At 40.8% G+C, this 27,503-nt stretch overlaps 1 protein-coding gene across 10 annotated transcripts in view; it reads left to right on the top strand.

Moving 5' to 3' along the window:
* ARHGAP12 (Rho GTPase activating protein 12) overlaps window positions 1-27,503 on the top strand; it is a 68,768-nt gene that overhangs the window by 34,770 nt on the left and 6,495 nt on the right. The window contains exons 4-15 of one of the 10 annotated variants that reach the window (XM_081931641.1): window positions 567-707; window positions 3,628-3,708; window positions 15,948-16,073; window positions 18,736-18,804; window positions 19,048-19,122; window positions 20,420-20,481; window positions 21,299-21,380; window positions 22,043-22,144; window positions 22,426-22,524; window positions 24,435-24,537; window positions 24,967-25,086; window positions 27,232-27,330. In XM_081931641.1, the coding sequence (XP_081787767.1) occupies window positions 567-707; window positions 3,628-3,708; window positions 15,948-16,073; window positions 18,736-18,804; window positions 19,048-19,122; window positions 20,420-20,481; window positions 21,299-21,380; window positions 22,043-22,144; window positions 22,426-22,524; window positions 24,435-24,537; window positions 24,967-25,086; window positions 27,232-27,330 (1,159 nt within the window). Of the gene's footprint in view, window positions 1-566; window positions 708-3,627; window positions 3,709-15,947; window positions 16,074-18,735; window positions 18,805-19,047; window positions 19,123-20,419; window positions 20,482-21,298; window positions 21,381-22,039; window positions 22,145-22,425; window positions 22,525-24,434; window positions 24,538-24,966; window positions 25,087-27,231; window positions 27,331-27,503 lie in introns of all 10 variants that reach the window. The other 9 variants (XM_081931639.1, XM_081931643.1, XM_081931642.1 and 6 more) reach the window with 9 other exon arrangements.

Here is a 27,503-nt window from a genome sequence, read left to right as displayed (position 1 = left end):
AGGAATCAAGCAGTACTTGGGGGGCTTAAAGTGCTCTGGGCCAAAGTTGCTTAGGGGTTTGTGAGTTAACACAGGCACATTTGTCCCTGACCCAGTAGTGATTGGCAGGCAGCGCAGTTCGCTCAACAAGTTGCCAGTAATCTGCAGGCTGGTTGTTGCACTGTGCCCAAGCTGGAGCTTCCAGATTAGATACTCCCATCCGCTGCCTATTACCTGCAAGTGCCCACCTGCAACCACATTCTCATCAGAGCTCATGTGGATCTTCTTTTTTTGCCTCAGACTTCAGTAGGACGTGTATTGTTCCTCTAATGTAATCTCAGCTAAAATTATTCTTTTTCAACTCTGAAATGCCCAAAAGGCATGTGAGTCTCACCTGACTAATCTCTTCCAAAAGCTTTCTGTTCAGTAATAACCTGACCTTTTCCCTTGGAAGTAGATTGTATTTCACTTTCTGCCTCTTAATTCATTTTTCATTTAAAGTTTTGACTTCTAATCAAGTTCTAACCTCTTCTAGAATTTGACCTAATATAAATTCTCAATACTTCTGTATGTTTGACCATTTATAGACTCTTTCATCACAAGAAAACTCCTACAGTTCTTGTAACAGCCAGTCAGATAGTCAGTATGGTTCTCCTCCCAAAGGGTGGTCAGAAGAGTTGGATGAACATGGCCAAACGCTATATACCAGTGACTATACTAAGGAAAAGGTACACACTTTTCTTCATCACGTATATTCTAAGCTAGTAGAAATTTAGTAAGTAAGAACTCAAATAGGTGTGATTTTGTCATTAGTGGTGGAAAAGTATTGCTTAGTGACAGTTTCTTCCCACTCCCTTGAACATTTTTGTTTTTTGCTCATTTCTAGGCGCTTTTTTGTTTGGTCTCTAATATATTTGGTCTCTTATATATTAGGACTGTACTGTGTTTAGCTTCCACTTTTCCTGCAAAAAAATTATGTTTAGAAATGTCATTGTACAGTCTTATATGTACTCTGTAGGTTTCTTATGTTAGATAGCAAATTTTTAAAGTTTTGAATATGTATTACCAACCCGGTACTGTATCATGTTTGGCAAGTTATAAACTTCAATTAATTTTCTTATCTGTGGACTGCATAATATCCCATTATCAACAGCTGCTTTCCCTCCCTAATGTGTTAAAGGTAAAGGTAAAGGTACCCCTGCCCGTACGGGCCAGTCTTGCCAGACTCTGGGGTTGTGCGCCCATCTCACTCAAGAGGCCAGGGGCCAGCGCTGTCCGAAGACACTTCCGGGTCACGTGGCCAGCGTGACATTGCTGCTCTGGCGAGCCAGAGCTGCACACGGAAACGCCGTTTACCTTCCCGCTAGAAAGCGGTCCCTATTTATCTACTTGCACCCGAGGTTGCTTTCGAACTGCTAGGTTGGCAGGCGCTAGGACCGAGCAACGGGAGCGCACCCCGCCGCGGGGATTCGAACCACCGACCTTTCGATCGGCAAGCCCTAGGCGCTGAGGCTTTTACCCACAGCGCCACCCGCGTCCCTTTACTTTTGTTTAACAAAAAGTAACTCTAAAAATGATGCTTGAAGGAGATGCAGTTCTCCCCTCCCTGCTGGAATAAACAGATTACTATCCTATTAATGTCATCTATAAAATTCAATATTTGAATTATGAGAAGCATAATGATTAAAACTTTGGAGATTTCTATATTAAATCATCATCGAAAACAACCGTGTGCCTGGTCACACTAGCCACAAGGCAAGACAAACTACACTCACTATCTCCTCCTACAAAAGAGAGGAAAATGGTGACACACTTGGTCTCCAGAACCAAGGTCTCTTGCTCTGAAAGTGGAGAGTCTTGGGGACGGGGCTGTGCCATGTGCTGCCTCCAGAATAGAGCTCTATACTGCTGTTGTCCCCTTGGACAGATACTGGCTGTTTTGACTGATCCCCATTTTTATCCCCCTCTAGCAGTGTGAGTAGAAAAGAGAGTAAAAGCAAAATCTAGTTCCAGTGTGTGTGCCATTCTATTCAGACTCAGCAGACATTGTTCCTACTTTTCATTCTGTTCCCCACCTCCCAAAATACTGTGAGAACAAGCTGTGCTGCATTTGAATGATGGATATATCTGAAGAGCTATGTGAGAGACTGAGTTCTGAGATACTGCTTAGATCAGGGACTCCTGTGGATTTTCCTCTTTTCTCTCCTCCAAAGCTTTGTTCTGTTTAGATGCAGTGTGTTCAGTGGGGGGCGGTTGTTGTTGTTTGCTTGGTTATAACTATTCAGGTAGTGGAGAATTGCCTTCAGTTATAATAGTTGGGCATTTAGCCTACAGTAAACTGTTCTTCCACTAAAAAGAATGAAATGTACATCCAATTTTCCTTTAATATGTTAAGCAAGATTAAGTTTTCCTAGTACTATATGATAGTCATGAGTCACAACGCTGCACCTAAAAACACCATTACAGACAATAAGACTTCTAAATCAATGCACTTAGGATCATATCCTTTGGAAAACTATTGTTAATTGTATGTCCTAATGTGGTGTGTGTGTGTGTGTGTGTGTGTGTGTGAGAGAGAGAGAGAGAGAGAGAGAGAGAGAGAGAGAGAGAGAGAGAATGAATTTTACTTTAACTTCAGTGAAGAACTTGGTCCTCTGTTGAAATGCAAAACTTGTGGAGCTCTTCTTGATTGCAGAAGCACTCCACTTGACTATTGGGAGTATGGGAATGCCTTGTGTTACAACAAGAATATGTAGAAGCTAGACAGTTATGCCTTTGTGGACAAGTGGGTGATTTTTTATTTTGGTGTACTGCTTAGTGCCTCCTGATATCTGGGATTCTCCTGAAATCGGTTAGGCTCAGTAAAACGTGGTATGATTTTGTTCTTTTCATGTTCTTAAGAAAAAGTGTCTATTCAGGATTGTGTAACATGGCTAGTTATGCCTTTAACTGTGATTTGTTCTGAAGCATGCACTCCTACTTTTTTACCTTAAAATGCTGTGGGATAGGGGTTTTAGTAAAAAAAAAATATATACTATGGAAAAATAAAGTTAGCCCACCTCTTAAAGGGTTCTTGCCTAAGGCAGAAGATTTTCACATGCAAAATAACCCTATTTTGAATAAAATAACAATATGGCTCTTTTTAGAATGTCTTCAAAAATGGAGCTGCTGTAGTTGACAGTAGGGAGAAGAACCAGTTTTATGTTGTAAAAAAGCTGCTGTCCTTATTTAGAAACCATGGGACTTAAATGTGTATGAAGCAGAATTTTAAATCATTACAATTATTATTTCTTACAATATAAATTAATTGTGGCAACAAAATACTGTGTACTATACATTTATTATAGTTCCAGGTATGTGACCAAAAATGCTTTGATCGGACAGCCATATTTCAGGAATACTCTAGTTCTGGATTTCCTGGACTAAAGGGGTTGGCTGGATGGCCTTTTAACACCCCCTCCCTATTCCCAGGTGTGATTCCTTGGATCTTTATAACCAGCTCTGGCTATATAAAAATAGAGGTTTTCTGTCTGTGTGTTTGGAGGGGCTCAGAATCTGAAGTATTTCTGTTCTCCCATTTGACATATTTATAAATTAAAGATCTGGGGGTTTTTGTATTAAGTATTTTATAAACTTTTGTTTCTGTAGTGGATAAAGCATGTTGATGAACAAGGTCGGCCATACTACTACAATGCAGATGGATCCCGGTCAGAATGGGCACTGCCAAAAGTGAGTAACCAAAGGAAAACAATGTTTCCAGCTTCGATCAAAAGCTGTATCTTGCTGCAATTCATCCCAAAACACATGGTTTTTTATATCTCTGGAATAGGTGTTGATGTGTACTCTGCTATTTGGCAATCCTCTTGAAACCGATTTTGCAAAAAACAAAAATCCTGTTGGGCCTGCCCCAGAACTTAGGCATGCCCACATTCAATAAGAATATCCCCAGGCATAGTGGGAACCCAAGATTTTTTAGAATTTTAAAAAAAAAGTATTATTCCCCACCCTCCTTCCAGGTCCATTGAGGACTGAACATGTTTGCTAACATTAAGTTAGTTGAGAAGGAAAACCAGAAGGGAGGGTGAAAACGGAACTGACGGGAAGCTGTGAGTGAACTGGAAGATGGGGCTGAAGCAGCCCAGGAGATTTCCAGACCCTGCTGATCAGCTGGCAGGAGAGGCTATAGCTGAGAGAGAATGCAAGGAACACACATGGGGCGAGGAGGAGAGTGGGAGGTAGACGGTTGTATCTCCTCGGCATCTGTTCCTTGGCTGCATTTCCCTTCATTTCTCTCCTCTCTTTCCCCCTCCAAGAGATTGTGAAAGAAAATTGAGAAAGTGTCAGTTAGAGGCAATCATTTCAATGTCTGGGTGGGTCACTTCCTAGTTCACAATGGCAAACTATTTTTAAATGTCTCCAAGACAGAATTGAAAGTCACCCATAGAAATCCAAGACTTAATGTGGCAGGAATTGGACACCTGCTTTTCCGCCCCCCCCCCCACAAGGTAGTAGCTAGAAGGAGAGTCACTGCTCTTTCTAACTCATTGCTTATTTAGTGTGAAATATTTTTATTTCTTTCTTTTAAACAAACTTGCTAATACAAAAACTGCTAATGCACCTCGTTGTTTGCAAATTGCCTGTTAGGAAGGGCAGTTGTTGGGAGAGTGTAGTTCATGACTGCCCTGCAGTGCAGTTAACTGAATTCTGCAAATTACTGTATTTTTTGCCCCATAGGGCGCACCTAGTTTTTTTTTGGGGGGGGATAAAGAAAAAAAATTATTTCCCCCCCCCCCAGGCACGGGGCTGGGGCGGGGGAAGCCCAAGCTTCCCCTGACCCCAGCCCCCAGAACAGGCTTGCGGATAGCTTCAGCGAAAGCCTGCATTTGCCCCATAGGACGCACACACATTTCCCCCTTATTTTTGGAGGGGAAAAAGTGTGTCCTATAGGGCAAAAAATACGGTAGTCTCTGATTGGCTTGTAACAGTCCTGTAGTTTTGTCTAGAGGCATTCCAGGTTGAGCTGATGCTGTGAAAGCAACTCACAACAACCCTGCAGTATTTCCCTATTGCTTTTATACCTGAGTTGGAGATTGAGCTGAGAGTAGCATACAACAAGTCTGCAATGCCTATTATTAGAGAGAGGTGGTACTCTGAACTTTGGACAGCTGTGCAATGTATTCCACTGTTAATACTGCAGGCCAAAGCTGTGCATTGGCTGGCCAGGGCAAATTCAGTACTCATATGCATGGTGAAGCCACATGCTCTACTGATGTGCATGTGCACTGGTTGAACATCAGTTATTGATGCTTTTTAAAACATCACATGAAATAAGATCCAAGTTAGAACAGGGAGTTTTGGCTTTAATGCTAACTTTTTTCCAATCCTTTCAGCTGCACCCTCAGGTGACACGAATACACTGTAACATTTTATTGAAGAGTCCCAGTTATTATTTGTAATTCCCCCCCCCACCCGCACACATAAGTGGACAAACACCTTGAAATAAGGCCATTGACTCTGCAAAGAGCTGCTTTTCAGCAAAACCATAAGCAAAGGGAACAGTCATATGAACCAGAACAGTGCACGGAAAATAGGAATTGGCAAATGTGCTTATGGATTCATTGAGATGTTGGGAGAATTGTGTTTCCTTTGCCTCTGTGATCCTAGAAGTAATGAAGCTGACTCCTTCTTAAATGAAGTTAAAATATTTGGAACTAACTTCAGAGCAAGCATATTCTCTTCTCACATTTTCCCAGCATATTGATGCATCCATAATTACAGTGCAGGAAAGTCTGTTTTTGAAGAACATCATGGGGACGTGAGAATGTTAATTTGAAGAACATTGAGTGGCAAAGCTGTTCCAAATTTAAGAAAAGGCATGAGAGAGGTCTCTGAGAGACAAAAGAATGCAGGAAACAATTGAAAACTTTAGGCTTTATATGCCATTGTTTTCAAAATATGGCCCCAAATCCTTCAAGGCATTGGAGACGTCTGCTTTCAGAGTTTGTGCTTCAATCCTTTGCCATTAAAATATTTGACATCAATGTGCATAGCAGTTTGCAAGGCCAGGCCTTTCCATTGGAAGCCTTATACAGCGTAGATCAAGTTCTAGGCCAGATTTTTTTCCCCAGCCCTATAATTGCAGAACAGTTACATCTTGTTGTTAGAAGATGAGCCTGAGATTTTGGTGTGTTTTACTGATATGTGTATTGAGGATACAATTTGGCTCAATTTTGATATGATTGTATAGTTTTATCATTAGCAAAAGGCTGGAATTTCAGGCATGTAAGCATAGTTGGTCATAAGTCAAACCATTTTGTTAAATATCTGGTTTTTGGGGAAAGGGGCGCAATGTATCATTTTTGTAGAATAACACTTTAAGTTATTTAGTTACACTCCATCTCTAGGTCTCTCCTATCATTCAGAACTGTTTATATTCAGACATGGAACTAAACCATGCTCCTCCAGTCCATTTTCTAGGGCCATATCCCAGTCTTTTACCTCTTCTTGACATGCATCTTTGGTTCATTGGTTTTGATTCTGTCCAAAATGCTGATTATGAGCTTTGGAAATAAATGTGTGTCACTCTGGGATGCTTACCCTGGGCTGCCTAACAACAGATACCATGCAACAGGTTCAACCTCAGTGTTGGCCAAAGAGCTCTTCATTTCTGAAAAGCATATTGGTCATTTTTGTGCAGAGCTTCCTTGTATTGTGATGAAATATTGTCATGCTACTGCACTTGAGACTACTAGGATCGATGCCACTTGTTGTGTAGGTGATGAGACTCAGTCAGTCAGTCAAGTTTATTGCTTATAGCCAAAGGCTGCTGCAATGTATGCAATGTCATTCAATAAAATATATACTATTTTGATACAAAAACTTGAAACATTTACTTTATCAAAACATGACCTAATCTGCACAAAGCTATAGAAACTCCTTAATATACAAATTGAAACATTAGACAATAAAATTTATAAGCTGAAATCACCGCGGGGCCACTGATATATTCATCAGTCTTTATTACGGTCCAGAGACCCAACAAATCATTACAGAACAATGCACAATTCATACAGCCTACCTCCAGGTTAAACAAGCATTTTGTTCAAAAGATAGGGATCATTGGTTCTTGCAACCACCGATAAAAACTTTGCCACTGCTAATGTTCTAGCATTTGTCCGGTCTTCCAATAGGAACCTGACATAGTGAGCCTCTGATTTTCCCGGGAAAGGTACCAGCAAAGGTAATATCAGTTCAGCCCTGTCTTGCTCATATTTTGCACAGTGCAGCAAAATATGTTTTATAGAATCGATGTCTTGAGCACACGAGCAAAGTCTGTCCTGGTAGGGAACTCCTCTCAAACTGCCAGCTAACACTGCAGAAGGAAAGACGTTTAGTCTGGCTTTGGTGAAAAGCCTTTGATAATTTGGTCCTGTCAGGTTTTTAATGTTAACTTAAAGACATGCCCATACACTAATATATTAAAAGATGAGACTCAATATACCGTATATAGGGGCTGATTTCCTTTGACAAACTGCTGTGTGTGTTTTTAAGTGACACAAGATTGGATTTTTCTCTTAATGATACTGGCAAATCTTAATTTGGATAATTTTTCTGACATTTGTGGCACTCTTCTTAATGCCTATAGCTTCCTTGAATTCAGTACTAGGTTTGGGGAACTGAAAATTCTTCATCAGGCTCTACAACTAACTGAATGAGGTATGATACGCATAAGCTAGATATCTCTGTCTTCCCTGTCATGTCCCTTATCCTAGACAAGACAGACTTGGAGAGGAATAAGAAATGAACCAAGTTCTTTGTTTCTAGCCTAAGTTGAGAGCCAGAAGGAATACTCAGCATGCAACGTAGCTGCCAACTTTAGTCTGCAACCAAATGTACTGGATCAATTAATGCAAGAAAAACACTTAAGTGATTTGATTGGGGAAGGGGTGGAAATCAGTTATGCCACATACATCTAGGATTGTTATCCATTTCCCCCTCATGCTAATTTACAGACAGCCTTGACTATTTTTATCTGCTTATTAATAACAGAGATGAATGGTAGGGAAGGTTCCAGGAATATCAATACTGTCACATTTTGTGCTCTCTGCATTGGAATGAGAACACTTCTAATGTTAATTCTGATACTTTGTATTTGTTTGTTACCAGTGGATTTGGGAATGAATTTGGAAAATTAAGAGCCTAGGAATAGCAGAAAAGTCTTCATGCACCTTTGTAGAAATGTTGGAACAGCAATCCATTATTTTACGTGGAAGTGCCATGTAATATTTTAGATTTAGTAAACAATTTTTTATCATAGTGGTACCTCAAGAATGGTACTCTGGAGGGAAAGGGTTTATAGAAGGGCTTGGCTTGTACCACAGTAGGATTATGTTGACCTATGATACCAGCCTAATGGAATTGAACTAAAATGCCTCTGAATAGACTGGAAAATAATCTGTAAGCCATGGTATCAACTTTTTCTGCTGTATAAAATCTCAGCTGCCACTCCTACTTGGACCAATGTAATTAAGCCCAGTATGACACTAGTGTCTTTCTGTGTGGCCTTACTACAGATTTGATTAATTGATTGCGTAAGTATTGCATGGGCAGGAGGCATATTTTGTATGTACTGTAGGCTCATATACGGTCTACCTTCTGCAGCCATTCACAGCAGAGGGAGAGGATTAGCTGAGGGGGAAAACGGAGGGAAATTCAAACCCCACCTACTGCAGACAGGTGAGTCACGGGTGCTTACCCCATGATTTATGCAATGCCCAAAACAGAGACATCTGTAAAATAATAGTCCTCCCCCTTGCAATTCTTAATCTGGCTACTTTATCAGAAAACTAGAGAATAAAAATAGGCTTCACCTTTCTTATTCACCTTCCTACAAACAACATAGCACATGACTCCCCAAGAGTAATTTCATTTGTTAATTTTGACTAAGATAGCTATTCATGTGTGCGCATCTTTCCTCACATGACTGGTTCTGTTTCCTCCACTCACCCACCCCAACTCCTTAACCAAAAGTTTGTAGGCATGAATAACAGTGTAAGTGGCATTGCATGGGTTGAATTAATTCACAGAATGTTACTACCCATTTCAGCATGGTTTGGAATCCATACGGACACATGGGGTATCTCTTATCGCCTAAGCAAATTGATTGTAACTGGCAAAGCAAGACTGGTAATATTACTGTGTCAGTTCATAGCAAACATATACTGCTTCAGACATAGCCTTAGCAATTCTTAAAACAGTCCGGTAAAAAAACCCAATTCTTTAAAATACTGTTCCCACATTACAGACTGAAGGCTGGAATTGAGAGATGGTGACTTGCTTAAGACCATCTAGTGAATTCATGGCTCAACTCAGATGATTTGGAGCCACTTTTGTTGTTGTTGTTTAGTCGTGTCCGACTCTTTGTGACCCCATGGACCAGAGCACGCCAGGCACTCCTGTCTTCCACTGCCTTCTGCAGTTTGGTCAGACTCATGTTTGTAGCTTCGAGAACACTGTCCAACCATCTCATCCTCTGTTATCCCCTTCTTCTTGTGCCCTCCATCTTTCCCAGCATCAGGGTCTTTTCCAGGGAGTCTTCTCTTCTCATGAGGTGGCCAAAGTATTGGAGCCTCAGCTTCAGGATCTGTCCTTCCAGTGAGAACTCAGGGCTGATTTCCTTAAGAATGGATAAGTTTGATCTTCTTGCATTCCATGGGACTCTCAAGAGTCTCCCCCAGCACCATAATTCAAAAGCATCAATTCTTTGGCGATCAGCCTTCCACTTTACTATACTATAATACACCTTCTGGGATTTTGTATTTGAAATACTTCCTTGACAGTCAGATCTTCTAACTGCATCCATCCTGTCAGTTGCTGCTCTCTAGCACATGCCAATGTTCCCTTAAGAATGGCTGTGCCCTCATATCTCCATCCCTTCTAGTTCGGCACCTGTTCAGATTATAGGACTTGCACATCTTGACAAAATATATTTCTAGTCTTTGTGTAGTTCAGTTACCTTACTTCATATTCTACATTATGTATTATTTTAGGGTGTGTGCTGTTGAAGTAACAAGGTTTTTTAAAAACACACACACACAAAAAGCTCATCTGTCCCAGTTTTACTGCTTCTCAAAGCAGACAGGTTGTATATTATAAAAACCCATAAGCAGGCATGCTCTGTCTGTGTAGAGATAGCACTTGACCATTAAACCAAAGACTTAAGGGAGTCTTCACTTCTGATCACTACAAATGAGGACAAAACCGGTATAGTTAGAACCACGGGATTATTCTGCGGCAACTTCACCCTTCCAAACTCATAGAAGTTGACAATGAAACTGTACTTTTAAAATGGGCAGAAAACTCCACCGTACACTGAGCAGAGAAGAGCTTTGAAAATGTACCTGCAATTGAGAAGATGAAGGTTTCCAAAGAGCCCTCATTTAGTTCTGGGGTTCCCTCTGGTTTCTTTTCCAGTTGCTTTCTTTTTGTGAAGGTGAACTGCTCAGCATGTGGCAGCTGTAGTGTAACCCCTCACCCTCCCAAAGTAACCAGGCTATGAGTAGTCTGGATATATTCTGGGATGTGGTCTCTGTTGCCTTATTTCAGAAACTTTATGTGCCTGTTCTGTTCATGAGGTTGAGAGGAATACCGTATTTTTTGCTGTATAAGACTCACTTTTTCCCTCCTAAAAAGTAAGGGGAAATGTGTGTGCGTCTTATGGAGCGAATGCAGGCTGCCCAGCTATCACAGAAGCCAGAACAGCAAGAGGGATTGCTGCTTTCAGTGCGCAGCGATCCCTCTTGCTGTTCTGGCTTCTGAGATTCAGAATATTTTTTTTCTTGTTTTCTTCCTCCAAAAACTAGGTGCGTCTTGTGGTCTGGTGCGTCTTATAGAGCGAAAAATACGGTATTTCTCTTTCTCTTCTGTATTGTTTCATCCTTTCATAATGTTAATGGGTTGGATCTCAAGTTCCCATAAGTGGAAATTCACTTACACGATGCTGCTGCTCCTGCGTGAAGGGGGGGGAAGGAATAAATTTTTACTGATTCTTCCTGTTTTGGAGCATTGTGGGACCTTCCAAAACTACCTTCCAACCCAGTCTATTTCAGTGTAGTGAATGGTGGTACTTCTCTAGAGATTTTTCAGAAAATTATTTAAGTGAGAGAACTGTAAATTATATGCAGTTATACTCAGAAAGGATGTTTTAGGAAAAACATGAGTGTGTCTAGATTGATTTTTGCAGTAGTGTTGCTGGGTATTAATAAAGTTTTTGCCTGAAGTTATGCCACAGGGGAGAGTCCTCCAATCATAGAATTCAAGAGAAGAAATGGTTGAGAGCGAAAACGAAGTTAAAATTCATATATGTCAGGGGTTCAGGAGTGGAGGCACAGGGGAAGGAGGAAGCGGAGAGCGAAGGGGAACAATCCGAGGGCAGTGTAGGTGAGGAAGACAGTGGGGCAAGAGATTCCACGAGTCTGTCCAGTGAGTCGGAAGATTCACAGAAGGGGGCACCCATAGCCAGGGCAAGGGGGTTCCCGGGAGGGAGGCACCAGGAGCAAGGAACCAGCGGTGACTCCCAAAGCAGCAGCTGGAGATCGGGACCAGCTTCCCCAACGGAGTGTAGCGGGGGGGAAGGGTCCCACGTGTCAGGGCCGGCTTCCCCTTCAGGGGAAAGAGAAGATGAGTCAGGACTGGCCACGCCCCTATCGCTGAGTGAGGGAACAGAGGGGAAGTCAGAGCCAGCTAACCCCCCCGAAGGGGGAAGCAGTGAAAGGAGCAGCGTAACGGTCAGGAGGAAGGTTACCGGCTGGGCGCGCGCGCCAAGTTCAAATGCACAGGCGCGCGGGACAGCCGGGAGCGCAGACTGGGAGCCAGGTCCTAAAGCACGCCGGAGGGAGGGGGAAGAATCCGCGGACTCAGCATCAGAAGAGTCCAGAAAGGGCAGCACCCCAGCGGGCAGAAGGACCCAGAGGAGAAAGGAGCAAAGGAGGAGGTGGAGCAAGGCTAGGGTCTTGAACTGGTGTTTGGGGGGAGGAGATTCAGACGGAGCTTCAGCGGTCTAGGGTTGAGATGTAGAGCTGCGCGCCGCGGCTTTGGAATCGAAACTGAACCTTAATAAAGACTTTTGTATATAACAAGAATTGGCGTTGGTCCTCTGTGAGCTGGGACCTTGGGCAGCTCTGTCAATATAACTCTGAGAGGGCATTTTCATTTGTGGCACTTGAACTATGGAATAGCGTTTTCCTCCTTCCTTGAATAGCTTGGTACCCTCTTTGCCTGCTTCAAATTCTTTTTTGTTATTATTATCTTCATCCAAAGATCACAGGAGTGTTCACAACATGAAAGTACAAAATGAGAACACAAAATACATAATAAAAACAAAAAACACAAACCAATAGCTCTCCTCCCTCCAACACATTTTAAAGGACATAGAATGTTAATCAGCCAAAGAGAAAGAGAAACATTCCACAAATAGGGAGCCACTGCAGAAAAGGCCCTTTCTCATGTTGCCATCCTCTGGACCTCTCTTAGAGGAGGCACACAAAGATGATGATGATCACAGGCTCTTAATTATTTAAACAGGCACTTAAAACCATTTTATTATGACAGCATTTTTAAAAAGTCAGAGCCTATGATTATATGGATTTTAGTTTGCTGTCTGGACATTGTTAATATCATTTTTTACACTCTTTGTTTTGCTGTTAGGATCATTATAATGTATACATATTTTTATTTTATAAGAAACATTGTGTATATCTTATCATAAAAAGGTGGGATATACTTGCCTAACTTAAGAAATGTAATACTTTCCAGTAACATACAAGTTAACATACAAAACCTCAATTGATTCTAATTTCTCTACTTTGCATGTAAAAAAAAAAAATACTGATTGTTCTCCGGCCAAATATAGGAGTGTGTTCAGCATTTCCAGTCTGCCTTGCCTTTCCCTGCACTGATTTAATGGCAAAGAAACCTCCCTTCACAATTCAGAATTCTGTTTATATAGCATTCTAATACAGATTTGAGTTTTCCCATGTGTGTGGTTGTGCATTCAAAATAACAACATCCCCACACAAGAGAGAGGATCAGCAGGCTTGGGCTATGCGTGTGTGCACCCTGGAGGTTTGCAAAATACCTGCAGACACACAAAATCTGAAAGGAAAGCTCCAAGGGAACAAAACCCCTAAGGGAGAAAGTGGCTTATGAATGCCCGGGAGCATAGTTCACCTTTAATATTGCAGCTCAGACTCTTAAGAGCACTGGTTCTCAAACTTTTTCCCTCTGGGCCACACTTTCAGAATAAAAATTTGCTCATAGCACACCAATTTTTTTAATTGATAAATACATTGGAAAACAAAAAGCAACAACTTTTAGCAGTGCTAGATTCTGAAAACTGTCTATCCATATTCTGCAAATTAAAATATTATTTTTATACTAATACTATGCTTCTTCCTCGTCTTTCTTTGGCAATCACTCGTAGCCGAGTAAGATGGCCTTCCATAAACATGGTTTTAAAAGTGAGACCGTAAGTGACTGTGGAGGCCAATTCTGGATCCACAGTGGGGATGTAGGTTTCCAAGCAGGAGTTGATCATGGTGAAGGTTTGCCAAGTGTGCTTTCCTCTTAGCGCATTTCTCCCTTTCATCCTGAGTTCGAGCATCTTCAAAACCCATGACACCTTTTGGTAAAGGCTGTTCTCCAATTAAAGTGCTTGCAGGCTAGTGTTTCCCAGTTGCTCTGCTATACTATGCTATGTTGAAATGGTTAATTTTTTTTTTATTGTCCTTGAATCTTCCTGCCACACTTGCTGTCCTCTGCTGTAGTATAGTTCACTGTTATAGGTTGGGATCTTGTGCTGAGAGGGTAACTTCCAGTAGCCCTATAAATGAGTTCACTTTTAATACAGTGGTACCTCGGGTTACAAACACTTCGGGTTACAGACTCCACTAATCAGGAAGTAGTACCTCAGGTTAAGAACTTTACCTCAGGAATGAGAACAGAAATCGTGCCAGCAGTGGAAGGCCCCATTAGCTAAAGTGGTACCTCAGGTTAAGGACAGTTTCAGATTAAGAATGGCCCTCCAGAACAAATTAAGTTTGTAACCAGAGGTACCACTGTATTGAACAATGGTGGCAGTGGGGGCGAGGTTACATAAATCCCCTCCCCACTTCTTCCCAAGTCAAATTAAATACTTAATTGCATGGAAAATCATCATGTTCCATTGGTTTATCAGTGTTTCTCAAACTTGGTTCCCCAGACTACAACTTCCACCAAACCTAGCAAGGAGGACCAGTGGTCAGGGATGATGGGAGTTGTAGTCCTGCAACAGCTGGGGAACCAAGTTTGAGAAACACTGATTTAGACTGAGACCAGTTTAGGGTTGCCATATTTTGAAGAGCAAAAGAAAGGACGCTATGACAACTCATTTTAAATACCCCTACTATATGTAGGTTATAGAAGCTGTGATATGTTGCTGAGGGTGGCAGGAGAAGAGGAAAGCAAGTCTTCAACCACTGGTTAATGTTATGTCTCATCCAGAAAGTATAGCCAGAGACATTTTCGCAAATATAAAAAATCCACGCAGACATAAATTTTACCCCTGAAAAAGAGGACGTGTCCTGGAAAAAAGAGGACACATGGCAACTCTAACAGCTGCACTTTTTAAATGTTCAAAAACTTTTAATACATTGGGTTGCATTCAATGAAGTCATCCTGACAACAGACATATTGAGACTAGTTGTCATGGCTGCCTTAAGTCCATTGATTTCATTGGAATTACTCTGACGTAAGTCTTCATTGGATGCAACCTGTAGCATGTGAAGCAAGACCCAAGTTACTCCTTTCTTTGAGGCTAACTTTTTGTTTTTTGTGATAATTTTTATTCATTTTTTAAAAAAACAGACTAAGCAAGACATCCTAACATACAAAAGAGTTAGGAGGGTGGCTGGGCACAGAAGAAGAGGAGGGGAAGAGAGGGAGGGAGGGAAGAGGAAGTCTGTTTAAATTGCTGCATTACTCTTTGTTAGATTATGTGCCATTTTAGGTTACTGCCCTGAAATTGCTTCTTCCAAATCATCCCTTCAACTAAATTGCTTAAACAGGGTGGTTTATTAAGGCCCTGTAAGCTTATTCCAGTAATTTATATATGTTTATATACAAGGGGTGTGCAACTTAGTCACCAGTTAAGGGCCGTATCTGAAATTTATATTAGTTAAAGGACGGCACCATGCATGTTTAAAGGGCATTGAATGAATGTAATTGTACATAAGTAAATGGCAGATGCCTCCTACAGCTGCACAGGAGAAACTGCACTACTTGCTGCTACTTAAGCTACCTTCAAGTATGAAAAGCTGCCAGGCCTTGATGTAGACGTAGCAATTGCAAAAGTTGGTTGACTGGCTTCCTTGCTTCCAGTTTTTCATGTTTTAACTATCAGGCTAAGTTTTCTATGTAGCTATTTCCCTTCCTGTAAAATTGCTTCCTTTAAAATTAAACTTGTGTACATGAAGACTTGATTAGTCCATAGTGGGTGGGATATATAAGGGCCTCATGTGTCTCCATCCTTGGTTCTGCATGGCTCCATCCCTGGCATGCCTTGACACAGTGCTTTGGGTTTAGATTCCCTTCGGCATGCATTATGAAGACCTTTTGCTGAATATGCAGGTAGCTGGTTGGAAATCCTTCATATCTTGATGCGAGTGGGGCCATTGCACTCCAGAGCCCTTATTCAGTAGAATAATTTCAGGACTAAAAGCTGTGGCATGCTGCAATGCCCCAGGCCCCTAGGCAAACTTCTGTTGACTATTTCAGAGGAAAGAGGTGACACATGGCGGGAAGTGTAGCCTTTCTCTTTGCAGGCTTGTATATGTGAAAGCAGCTAAGAGTGGATTGCATGTGCTTCAGCTGCCTTTGTTTCAGTACAATACATTTACAGCGTATGGATTTCCTTCTGCTTTCTTTTTTAATAGTTTAATGCTTCACCACAGCAGCAAAGGGAGATTATTAAAAGCAGGAGTCTGGACAGGAGGCTACAGGAACCAATAGTTTTAACAAAATGGAGGCACAGCTCGATTGTGTTGGACACTAATGACAAGGTAGGAATGTCCTAAAGAATATACTGCAGTCTGATCTGTTGTCGTGTATTTTTTATTATGTATATTTTCTATTTTACTGTGCACTAAAAAAGAAAAGAAAAACACTGGTGCAAAATGGTTAGAGGTTGATCCCTGTAAGTTACATACAGTGCAATCCTATAAGTTGTCTACTCAGAAGTTGCACTGATTACTCCCAGATATGTGGGTGTAGGGCTGCAGTCTTAGCCTGACTAATTGTGTTTTCAGCAAAATAATTATTGTACTGTTATGTTTGCTTTCTTACATTAATGTAGATTGTTTACTTTGTGTTAGATTCAGAAAAACCATTCATTTCAAATGTGCTCTTATTAAAGCAAACTTTGCTATGACAGGCTGTACTTGTTTTCTCCTAAAGAAGTCAGTGGTACAGAACCTGCCTTGTACCCCTGATAATGGAGTTGCTAGCTTTTGGAATTGGGCTCCTACCTTGGCTGTCTTCCCAGCAGCAGTTTTAATGTCTTGCCCTGAGCTCAGTGGCCTGATTTTTTTTGAAGTCATGCAAAGTCATAGTTAAGCAGGAGCTGGGAAGAGGCTCAAGTGAGCCCCAGGTTCATGTGGTTTTCCCTTGTCTCTGCTCCTCCTGTGTGACCAGGAACAGTAGTTCAGCATTGTTTATTTTCAGTTTCCCCAAAGCTTGTCTCATTGTATGCAGCCCTGACTTATGATTTAATAATCAAGTCTGGACAGCTTCAAAACAAAGCCAATTTCAGACCATGAGTTATGAAATCGGCTTGTTAAATTAACCTGAGTTTGTTATACACCATGAAACTTGGTTTGCATGCAGTGGCAAGCCAATATTCAATGAAAATAAAAGTAAACACAGTCTACCTCCTGGCCGTATGGAAGGAGTAGGGAGGGGCAAGGTTTCCTAAGGCTAATTCCAGCTTGTGCATGATGCACTAAACCATAGTTTGGTATACATTGCCACCAACTACAACATTTTTATTTGGTTAGACGTCATTTATATGTTGCTTTTGTATCTTAAAAAAAACACCTCAAGGCACAGTGTATGTAAGATCAAGATTACAAACAATAAAAAAGACATTTGAGACAAAGCAATGGGAGCAAGGACGACCAGACAGTAAAGCAACAGGCACCAATGCAAAGATTTCGCCTGTCCCTCTGGTTCTGCAGTTATATGAAAAAGTATGTTTTGGAACTGTCTTCTGAAACGGAAGTAGTGAAGAGGCCAGATATGTTTCTCTAGGGAGAGGGTTGCATAATGTGGAACCCACAAATGAGAGACAATTGTGTTAAAGCAGTGGTGGCCAAACTTGGCCCTCTAGCTGTTTTGGGACTGGGAATTAGCTGGAGGGCCATGCTTGGCCACCACTGTGTTACAGTCTCCCACAGTACCACTACTGCATGTGTGTGAGAGAGTGTAAGTGGTGCAAAGTCTCCAAAGGTGGCCATTGGGCAGAATCATATGGGAACAGGAGGTCCTTGATATATCCTAGCAGAAGACAATAAGGTCATCAAAGCTCGGGGGGGGGGGAACGGGACGGGACGACCGCAAGAGTCTTTTGGGTTGTGGCCCCCCGTTTGTGCTCTCTCCAGTGAGGCCTGCTTGGCACTGGCATAAACAACTCTTCTTCTTCTTCCAGGCATTTGTCTGTTCTGTTGGATGTTTAAATTGGTTTGCTTTGTTGTAGTTATGGTATGTGTCTCTATTGTGGGGGGTTTGGGCAGTGGTACTGCTTTTAGAATTGTATTGGAAAATGCATTTTTGCTGCTATCCCTATACTGTATGTTTTTATACTATAAGTTTCCTCAAGACAATTTTTAGTAGAAGGAATCTAAGAAACAGAATATGTAAAGATGAATCTGGCCAAAGATGGCAAGGGGTTTAAGTAAAAAAAAAAAAAAAAAGTAACTGGCAACCAAATGTTGCAGCCTGGAGATCACATGTTCACAGTCATGCCCTCCTCTGATCTGGTTTTCCATTCCACCCCTGACCCCAAGCCAAGTTAGCATCTGTGGTTAATGACTGTACAAGGGCAGTTCTTGGGGTCCTTCTCTCAGGGTTTTCCCACCAGGCTTCTTGTACATTTCTGCCCTGTCTTCTCTATTTGTGTATGGCCTGTGCCATTTTGGCTACATAAGCGTTGGTGCTTATGTCTTAATAACAGAAATACAGGGAATTGCTTTTTAATGCCCAAGTTTACAAATATTTTCAGTACTAAATAAACTGAACAAGAGTTTTGGAAGGAGATAGGTATGAATTTCAGGAACCTTTAACCTGTCCTCAAGCGTAAACAGAATTTCTCTTAGTAACATAGTTGCCAACAACACAGGAAAAGAAACTACAAAGCAATTCTTTCTGTATCAGCTATCCCTGCAGGAATTTTATTCTGCTTTTTAACAAAGAATGATCATTGGCCTGCCTTCAGGAAACATGTCCCCAATTTCTTTCTAACCTCCTTAATATTTCAAGTTAGCAGATTTTTGGGGGTATGTGTGTGGAATGCATAATTTATGCATAATTCAAAAGCTTGACACTCTCCAAGGATGCAAATCACTTCTGATTAGATGACATTGGAATATACATTATTTTATTATGTTCAAGATAACAGACTCTATGAAGCAATAATGATATATTAAAATAGTTCTTGTATTTTTACAGTTGCCAACTAATTCTTCTGATCCTCTCTTGCCTAATCCTGCATATTTGTTCTCAACACACCATGAGCAAGTTAGTATCTGACATATGATTTATCTATAGATAGTATTGGTAGATAATTAAAATTGTGCAAGGAAAAAACTGTACTAGAAAAATTAATGAAAGGAATGACTGCTTTAATCTGAACATAACTCATTGTCATTCCAGTATCTCAGTATCAGACACATTTTCTGTTATGTCCAAATTCTGTAAAGCTTAAGGAGATTCTACTTTATTTCTGTGTTATAAATATTTCAATACATCTTTATTCCTTAGGATTCTCCGGTTGCTTCAAAGACCGCTTTTCCTGAGAATGAGTATTCTCCTTCCTCACCAAAGCATCAAGCCACAGTCAGTATAAATATTGTCATACACAGATTGTTGAGCTCACTAGTCTGAGGCAAATCCATGGTTGTTAAAGTATGCCGAACATTGTTACACTTCACATAGTGGATCATTCTGCGTCAGGAAAGAGATTGAAGCCACTTCTTGTGTTGGGCCTTCTCAAAGTAATCAACTTTAGCGGCTTCTAGAGCAGTATTTAGAAGATGTATATCTTCTATTGACTTGTAAGATATATAGGGTTTAGTCATGTCCCCAGCATTGTTCAACCAGGCAGCTTCATAAGAACACTGTGTGCAAATAGATCAACAGAAAATGGAGGTAGTAGTGTTATCCAGTCCTTCTTAAAGGAGGCATTTTGTCCTTTTTAAAAGCAGCCTTGTTGGCTTCTCATAACATTAATAAACACAATACTGCTTTTCCATATTGCAGTCACTGGTGCTCTCCTTTCTATCCTGTGACCCAGTTAGATAACATCAGTCACTAGCAGTTCCTCACACCTTGATAGGGAAGTCTGCCTGATACTTTTGAGATCTGTGTTACAAAGGAAGAGTGTATAGTTTGAGTTCTTACAGCCGAGTCTTACAAAATGCCCTTGTACACTATTACTTTAGATCAGGCCAGGGAACCTGTGACCCATCAACCCCAGCCAGCATGGCCAGTAGCCAGGAGTGATCATCAGTATTTACTTGAGATGGATAAAACAGACTCAGTAAAGAATCTCAATGAATTTCTTGTTTTAAAAACTCGCTCAGCATCTAAATCACATAGCATCTGATAAATAATAACAATTCGTTAAGGTGCGGATAATACCAGGTGTAGACAACTGCATTGCATTTCCGATGGATTTGGCAATCTGTTTTGTCAAGCAAACACAATTTTTAGGCGCAAGCTGTTTACCATGAATAAACTGTGAAAATAGAAATGCTTCTGATATTGAGAATATATAAGTTTTGTTTTTAGGCTACAAATAATGAATAGATGTAAGCAGGTAGGTTACATCAGTTTTAAAAAATGTTGTGGCATAGTAACGTTAGTTAAAAATCTGGTTTAGCACATTTAGGCTGCAATCCTATACCCCCTTATCTGGGAGCGAGCCCCATTAAATTTAGTCATCTTACCTCTGAGTAGACACATATAGGATTGTGCTGTTAATGTTAAGTTCCAGGAACCACGTCTCTGCAGTTCAGGTGTCAGCTATTTAGCTCTTCTTGAAAGTAGTTGTGGAAGGAAAGAGATTATTTTCTAATTTAAAGGAATAATGAGCTGCTTTTAAAACTGATTTTCCGTTTGTTCTCTTCCCCAGGACCAAGAGAAGTATGGATTATTAAATGTGACAAAGATTACAGAAAATGGGAAAAAAGTTCGGCAAGTATCTCCAGCACACTTCTAAGTTTTGACATTGAGGTATTTTAAATTTGGTCAGGCAAACGTTCAATCATCAAAGCAATGTAAGGTTGCAAGTGGGTTACTTGTCAGCATATTTATATGCAAAGAAACCCTGTTTCAGTGAAACTTAAAGGAACTGATCAGCATTTTAAAGCCTGCAGCCACACTCACCACAAGGAACATGTTTAGGAAAGCAATTTTAAGTTTCTTGGATTTTCTGGGGAAGTTTTCTGGAAGTGAGATAAATACAACATTTTTGCAGTGTTATTGGTTGAAGCCAATCTGTAGTGGCTCTCTTTGCAACTGTTAGGGTTCTAAACAGAGCATTTTAATGTAAGAGAATAGATAGAATAAGCCTGGCTACATATTGCACATACAACACACAAACGTGATATAGTGTGTGCTGTAAGTTTGAGCTACTGTGACTCAGGCCCATGCTAGGAGGTGGGGACAGCTGGGCACACTGGCCCCAGGCTTTGGAGGGCTCAGCTGGCCAGGGGCCCCTGCCAGGAACCAGCTGTCTTTTTGTTTGAATTTATAGCTTTATTCCCACCCCAGGCCTCAGACAAGCTCTGTACAGACAAGCCTGATGTGACTAGTTAGTCTCAAAATAAAGGGTTGCTTTTATGTAGCATTCCTGTTTCGGTGATTTCAGTAGGCCAAATTGGCTTTTTGTCAATAACAGCTATACCAGTAGACACAGTGATACAAAGGGTCATTTGTCAAGCACCACTGGGCGGTCTCAGTTATTTGATCAATCTCCTTGACTGTGTACAATTGCCTACCTCTCCTACAGAAAAAACTGGATGTCATCATGGGCTGTATTGCAAGGTCCCTCGTTATTGTTTACCAAGACTCAAGGAGGTGGGACTAGCTGGGTAAGTACTGGAAAGTTACTGTATTTTCAGACTCCTCCCCCACATCTCTACTGTTAATGCAACCATGTGGAGATACGTGCATCAATGCAGTACAAGTGATTGCAGGGTGGGGGTTAAAACGAGCAGCTCCACCTAGTGGAGAAGCTTTGTTCTGTATGAAGTGGCCCAGGGCCATGGCACAAAGAAGTGACTCTTTTAAACTGATGGAATTCAAAATGGGGATTTGTAAGCACTCCCAAGCCATCTGAAATGCCCATATTTCCCAAGGTTGGTTAAGACAAAACAAAAGTAGACCCCTTGTCCAGCCCACTAAACGTCAATAGCCAACAGGGCCATGGTGGAGACAAGTGTTGCGGTGGGAATTTAGGAATATAACACAGGCAACTCCCAGTTCATGCAGGGGTTACATTCTAAGGCATCATGTGTTCATGTGAAATTGTGTGTTTTTGAAACACCATTGAAAAAGCCTGCAAACCGCTGCTCCACTCCCTTTTGTGACTTTTTGGGTAACTTCTGAGTTCAGCGTGATGCACGTGTGCCCAGTTGCACACATATCGGACACGCCGAAAACAGTCATTGCATGTATGGGCAGGTTGTGCAATGTCTGGGGCAGGGAAGCCCTCTCAAAACAAATTGGCAATGTTTGTTTTTCCCTCCAGAAGTTTGGGGTCAACCAATCCAAGCCAGAGTTCACAGTGGATCTCAGGGGTGCATTTGTCGACTGGGCTTCTAAGGAGAAATCGAGCAAGAAGAATGTGATTGAGGTGACTGTTTTTGCCTAACTTTATTTTGGGTACTTAACATGACCATAGAAAAAATGGGTAATGAGTTAAGCATTTTACAAAAAAATATTTACGACAAACCTTTAGAAGTCTTATAACATATAAATGTGAATATTTAGGTGGCATATAATTGTCTTAAACTGTTGGGTTTTCTTAGAATAGATAGGGTATAATATAGTAATTGACCTAGCAATCGGGTATTTTGGAGCAACAGATAAAATACGTACTTCCATTCTAATGCCCAAATTTCTTTTATTTTAAAGCTGAAAACACGGCAAGGAACTGAATTATTAATCCAGTCGGATAATGACATTTCTGTAAATGAATGGTTTAAAGTTCTTAATTTTGCTATCAGTAACCAGGTATGTACTTAGATTATAAACTTTTTATCTGCAAACCATCATAAGTTATTGCTCTCCCCACCACCATTCAATTTCTACCTCTTGCTTGACTGTTTGATGAATACTCCACCCTGAAACAACTAACTAAACCACAATATAGGACCAAAGCAGCACTTGCTCTGGAATTTTGAGACACATCAGTGGATGAGGATTGTTTTTAGAATGTTTTTAATGATTTGTTTCCCGCCCTGGGCTCCTTTGGGATGAAGGGTGGGAAAACTGAATAAGATGATGATAATAAAAATAAGCTAGTGAGATCATTATCTTTATTATGGCCAATAGAGGAAAAATCATCACCTCAAATAACCACAGAATATATTTTTCGAAAACTAAAAAGATATTCTTGTAATTCTAACTGAGGGTTGTGTCCAACTAATGCTTAATGTACCTAAATTAGCCAATAATTTCAGTGGGTCTACTCTGAGTAAAGTTTAGTTGACTGCCAACCACTATAAGAATATATTGATAAAAGTATGTTCAAACGTTGAGATTCTAAAAGGAACATTATCTAGTAAAAGGCGAAAGATTTATACGATCTGAAGAGAAACCAGAGTTCTAGCTTATGTCCTGAAGTATATACTGTGTGAGCTGAATTGCAGCCAGGTCTTCAAGACTTGTTTGGACCATTTCTTTGTCCCCTGATATAGTCCAATATTATTTTGGGATTGAGAAGAGGCATGTGCAGATGTATGTGTGTTCCTGTACTGCAATTTCCGAAGGAATCCCTGCAGTAGTGTTTAGCATGTGGCGTTGATAAACTTGTGGCATTGCACCTAATGATCTTGTCACTTTCACTGCTGCATATACAGATTGATTCTTGAGATACTCAAATGTCTACCAGTTCTGTCCCAAGTGGACAAATATGTCTTGTACAGATTTATTGGTGTTTCAGTTTTGCTTGGTCTGTTAAAGATTTGATTTAGCTACTGAAGAAAAGGACCTTCTTAAGCAGGAACCTGTTTTTGCACTTTCTGTAGGCTCTGAATTGCTATTGAGTGATGCATATATCTGTGGTTCCTCTTGTACCTTTGTTCTGAATTCCTCCTGAATTTCCAGGGTTAAAGATGATTTTTCCTCTGATTTACAAAGAGGAAATAGGTTAGGGTAGAGAGGGTTAGAACTGATTTATAGCTTTCTAACTAGGCTTTTACATAGTAAATCTGTGGGGGCTCAGAGCAGTGAATGTGGAAAGTTAACTATTTTGTTGATTGACTTACTTGAGAAGGAAAAATGCTGGCTTTTGCAATCCTAGAAGGAATTTTAGAGTGGAGAATCATGGTGTTTCAGTATTTAGGTCAAACAATTAAGTTACTTACTAATAAAATAACTGGCAGTTTGCTTGAAATGCTGTCCCAAACATCCTGTTCCAGGTACGTAGCTTTACTGGGACACTGCCAGTAGCTTTCCCAGTTTGCACAAGATTTGCCTGGCACTAACTGAATGATTCCATCAGCGTCAGACGTTTAGCCGAGAGAGTCAGTAGAGCTTTGTTAGGTTGACTTAACTGTATAGTTCAGATCTTTTGCTTGAGAAGACTTTTGCCAACAGGTGTTTCCAGAGTATGAAACCACCAAGACCAATTTTCAGTACATATTACAACGGTGTTGCATCTTTGTCATACTTTGTACAAACAAGAGTGATTAACTTGCTCGCAGCAGTGAAAATTCTGCTTGCAAAAGTGATTTACAGATGCCTTGTGGATAGGGAGTCCATTGGAAATCTATGTTCCATTGTAAAATGAAAATGGCTTCAAAATCATTTTATCAGTTTCATTAAATCTTGTGTTAGTAATTTTGAAATCATCCTAATAAAGAAGAGCTGTTAAACGTGGTAGCAACAAAGACATTCAATCCTTTTCTTATTCTCAATAGACAGTCGAGTCTGATGAGCCATTCGATGATGAGGTGCCAGATTCTCCTGGGGTGGAAAAACAGGACAAAGAAAAGGACCATAAAGACTCCAAAAAACTTCGTTGTAAGTTTAAATTCAGAGTAAATGCCTATGCTTCAATGCCACCACTGGCCACTTCTGCCTGCTGTTTGGTCAGGGGCATCACCAGCACAGGCCAACAGGGCTGGGCAGAAGGATTTCTCTGTCTCAACTACGCCAACTCCATGGGAGATTGGATTGCATTATAAATCAGTCACTTGAGTTGGCTTTGGGGCAGAGCACAGCTCTGAGTTGAGCAAGTGAAAAGAAGAAACCGTCTCCCCTCTCTGCCATAAATATTTGGAACTTGCCTAGTGGCTACTCTTGTAGTTGATATTCAGATTTGATATTATATTGCAATTTCTTCTTCTGAGGATTTCACCTTCAGCACAGACTATGTTTTATAAATTAGGACAAAATAGCTTAAAACACACCAGTTTTTTTATATGCAGCTTGCTTGTTTTTCGTTTGCAGCAATAAAATTATCTGGCAGCATTGATGCTTCAGAACAGAAAAAGACCAAAACGAAACTGAAGAAATTTTTAACCCGCAGACCCACATTGCAAGCAGTCCGTGAAAAAGGCTATATCAAGGGTAAGCTTTTTGTTTTCAATATTTGTAATAACCCTTGGCTAGCAGACTATTAACACCAATTTCTTACGTCTGAGTAGGATAGCTATTTCCTCAGGAAATAGCAGTGAGCTTGGTTGCTTGCAGCATTAATTTTTTAAATCCTAGATAGCTGCACATTGAAGATCTGTGTTGGTATTAAATTCAAAAGAATTTTTCAAGATAAAAATAGTCTTCCCAGGGAAGATTCTTTGTAATCTCTCTGTCCACAATAAAGAAAACATTAAGCATGAAGTTCAGCACAGGCATGTTTTCCATTTTTTAGAGGAGTCCTCAACTTTAAAATATTTGGTGTTATATGGTTCTGGTTTCTGCTTCCACAGCTGTTTTTGCTGTTCTTCTTTCTGTATGTCTGGACAAAAAGAGACTACTTGCAGCATGGGATTGTGATTGGGCCTTCCTGTCCAAACTTACCTGGCGTGGCTTTCACTTATACATTCCTATGTGGAGGGAGAATATCTTCTCCCATTAGTTCCCACAAGGACTTTCTTTGTCCACTGTAGTCCTGTAAAGAGGGAATAAAATAACAGACACCCAAGACAACCACAACACATCCTGTGACATAACACATTTGTTAGTCTTTGTTTTTACTGCAACAAAATAACATGGCTTCTCTTCTGGAAATCTTCCAGGAAAACAGAGACACAGCCAAAGCCTTACAGCCCTAAGAGGAAATAGCCAGCTTCTCAGTATTTCTTAGCTCTCCCCACCCCAAGGGTATCTTATGTCCCTAGGAAATACAGCCTTTGAAGTGTCCACGTTAAAGACCAAAAACAGTATTATTCTGAGGATTACACTTAACATATTTGTGTCCTTGCAGCTCTAAGGCTCATTGGGTTGAGAGAAAATACTTTTCTCAAGATAACCCAGAATGTTGCACAGACAGTCCCTTTCTGTATCCATATATGGATCTGTATACAGATGTTTTCAGTAAGAAATGTAACACACTATCCATCAGATCACACTTTTTCCTTTGCAGGGATGCAGTGTCAGGCTAGACTTGTCACTGAGCAGAGGAGATTTGCCACTTAGCCAAAAATCAGTTTGTCTTCCAGGTTGTGTGCTCTCACCCTGCCACTGGTGGTGGTGAGCACTGCTAGAAAGTTGGGCAAGTTTTCTGGTTCCACCGACTCTAAGGCCTCTTTCATTTCTCCCAATTCGGGTCAAACTCGTTCACTCAGGAGCAACTTTATGCCATTCTCAGAGGGTATAAGGGTTTTTTGAAACTGCTTTTCTCTGGAAATATTACAAATTAGACCTATAATTAGTGTAAAGTTCAGAAGACATCAGGGTCTGACTTAGGTCATTCTGTCATCTGTTGCCCAAAAGGAGCACATCTTTAATGAAAGAGAATTTTGCCCAATCTTATTGTGAAACTGTTCCACACAAAAAACCCAAGTCCTTTCAAAAACCTGGAATGAAGGAAGGGGGAGTCTTTCCACACGGGGGGAGGTTATGTTCTTGAGTATGGGTCTTAAGTGCTGTGCCTCATTTTGTCTCTTTTTGCATGCCAACATTTCCGCTCACAAGCAGAAGGGAAAAGGTAGCCGATTTCTCATTCCATTCTGTATGATGCTGCAGTGGAGTTTCAGGGATGTCATCTAGCTTCCAGCAAAAGGGAGAGAGTAGATTCCTATAAGCTAGCTGCGCATTCTGGCTATATGCCTTCCGAGGCCCAGAGCATCACATTACAGTCTTTCACTAATTTAAGATGTGAAATTGAGGGAAGATGTACAGCAGTGCTGACAATCTTTTGTTGCTGGCTTCTTTGCATGGAAGCAGAGGGGTTAAGCAGAGGAAACAGCACCTGGAGAAAAGGGGCCATCTCTCTCTCCCTCCCCGCCCCCCAGGCTTTAGGGCCAGGGAACAAACAAGTACAACCCCAAGTCCCTTCCTGAAAGGACAGCCCTTTTCTGCAAAATGAAATAACCTGCTGGAGTACAGTACAAAAGGTGTCACAATGGGCCATGTCAATATCTTGCTGCCTGCTAGCAAGACAAGGCTGGTTGGGAATCCCCTCCAGCTGGTATCATTTTTGTTGGAAGTCCTGTTCACTCTGAGAAGTTCAGCTCAATCACTTGTAAACTGCTTTCTTTCCCTGTTTTTCAGATCAAGTGTTTGGCTGCAATCTAAACAGCTTGTGTCAAAGAGAGAACAGCACTGTGCCAAAATTTGTGAAACTGTGTATTGAATATGTTGAAGAACATGGTAGGTGAAAGATACCTCACTTTTTAATATTAATGTTTTTTATAGTAACTGGTTAGAGGCTTAGTAAAATTTTTACATAGAAGGACATGTTACTACTATAGACACATATCGGGGCATAATGTACACTCTGTGAACCATAAAAATAGTTTCTCAGCCCTTTTCCTCCTTAACTA

Source organism: Podarcis melisellensis (assembly GCF_964234715.1).
Source record: "Podarcis melisellensis genome assembly, chromosome: 12".
Lineage (NCBI taxonomy): Eukaryota > Metazoa > Chordata > Lepidosauria > Squamata > Lacertidae > Podarcis > Podarcis melisellensis.
Note: the sequence above shows the minus strand (reverse complement) of the source record. Positions and strands in the feature narration are given on the sequence as shown.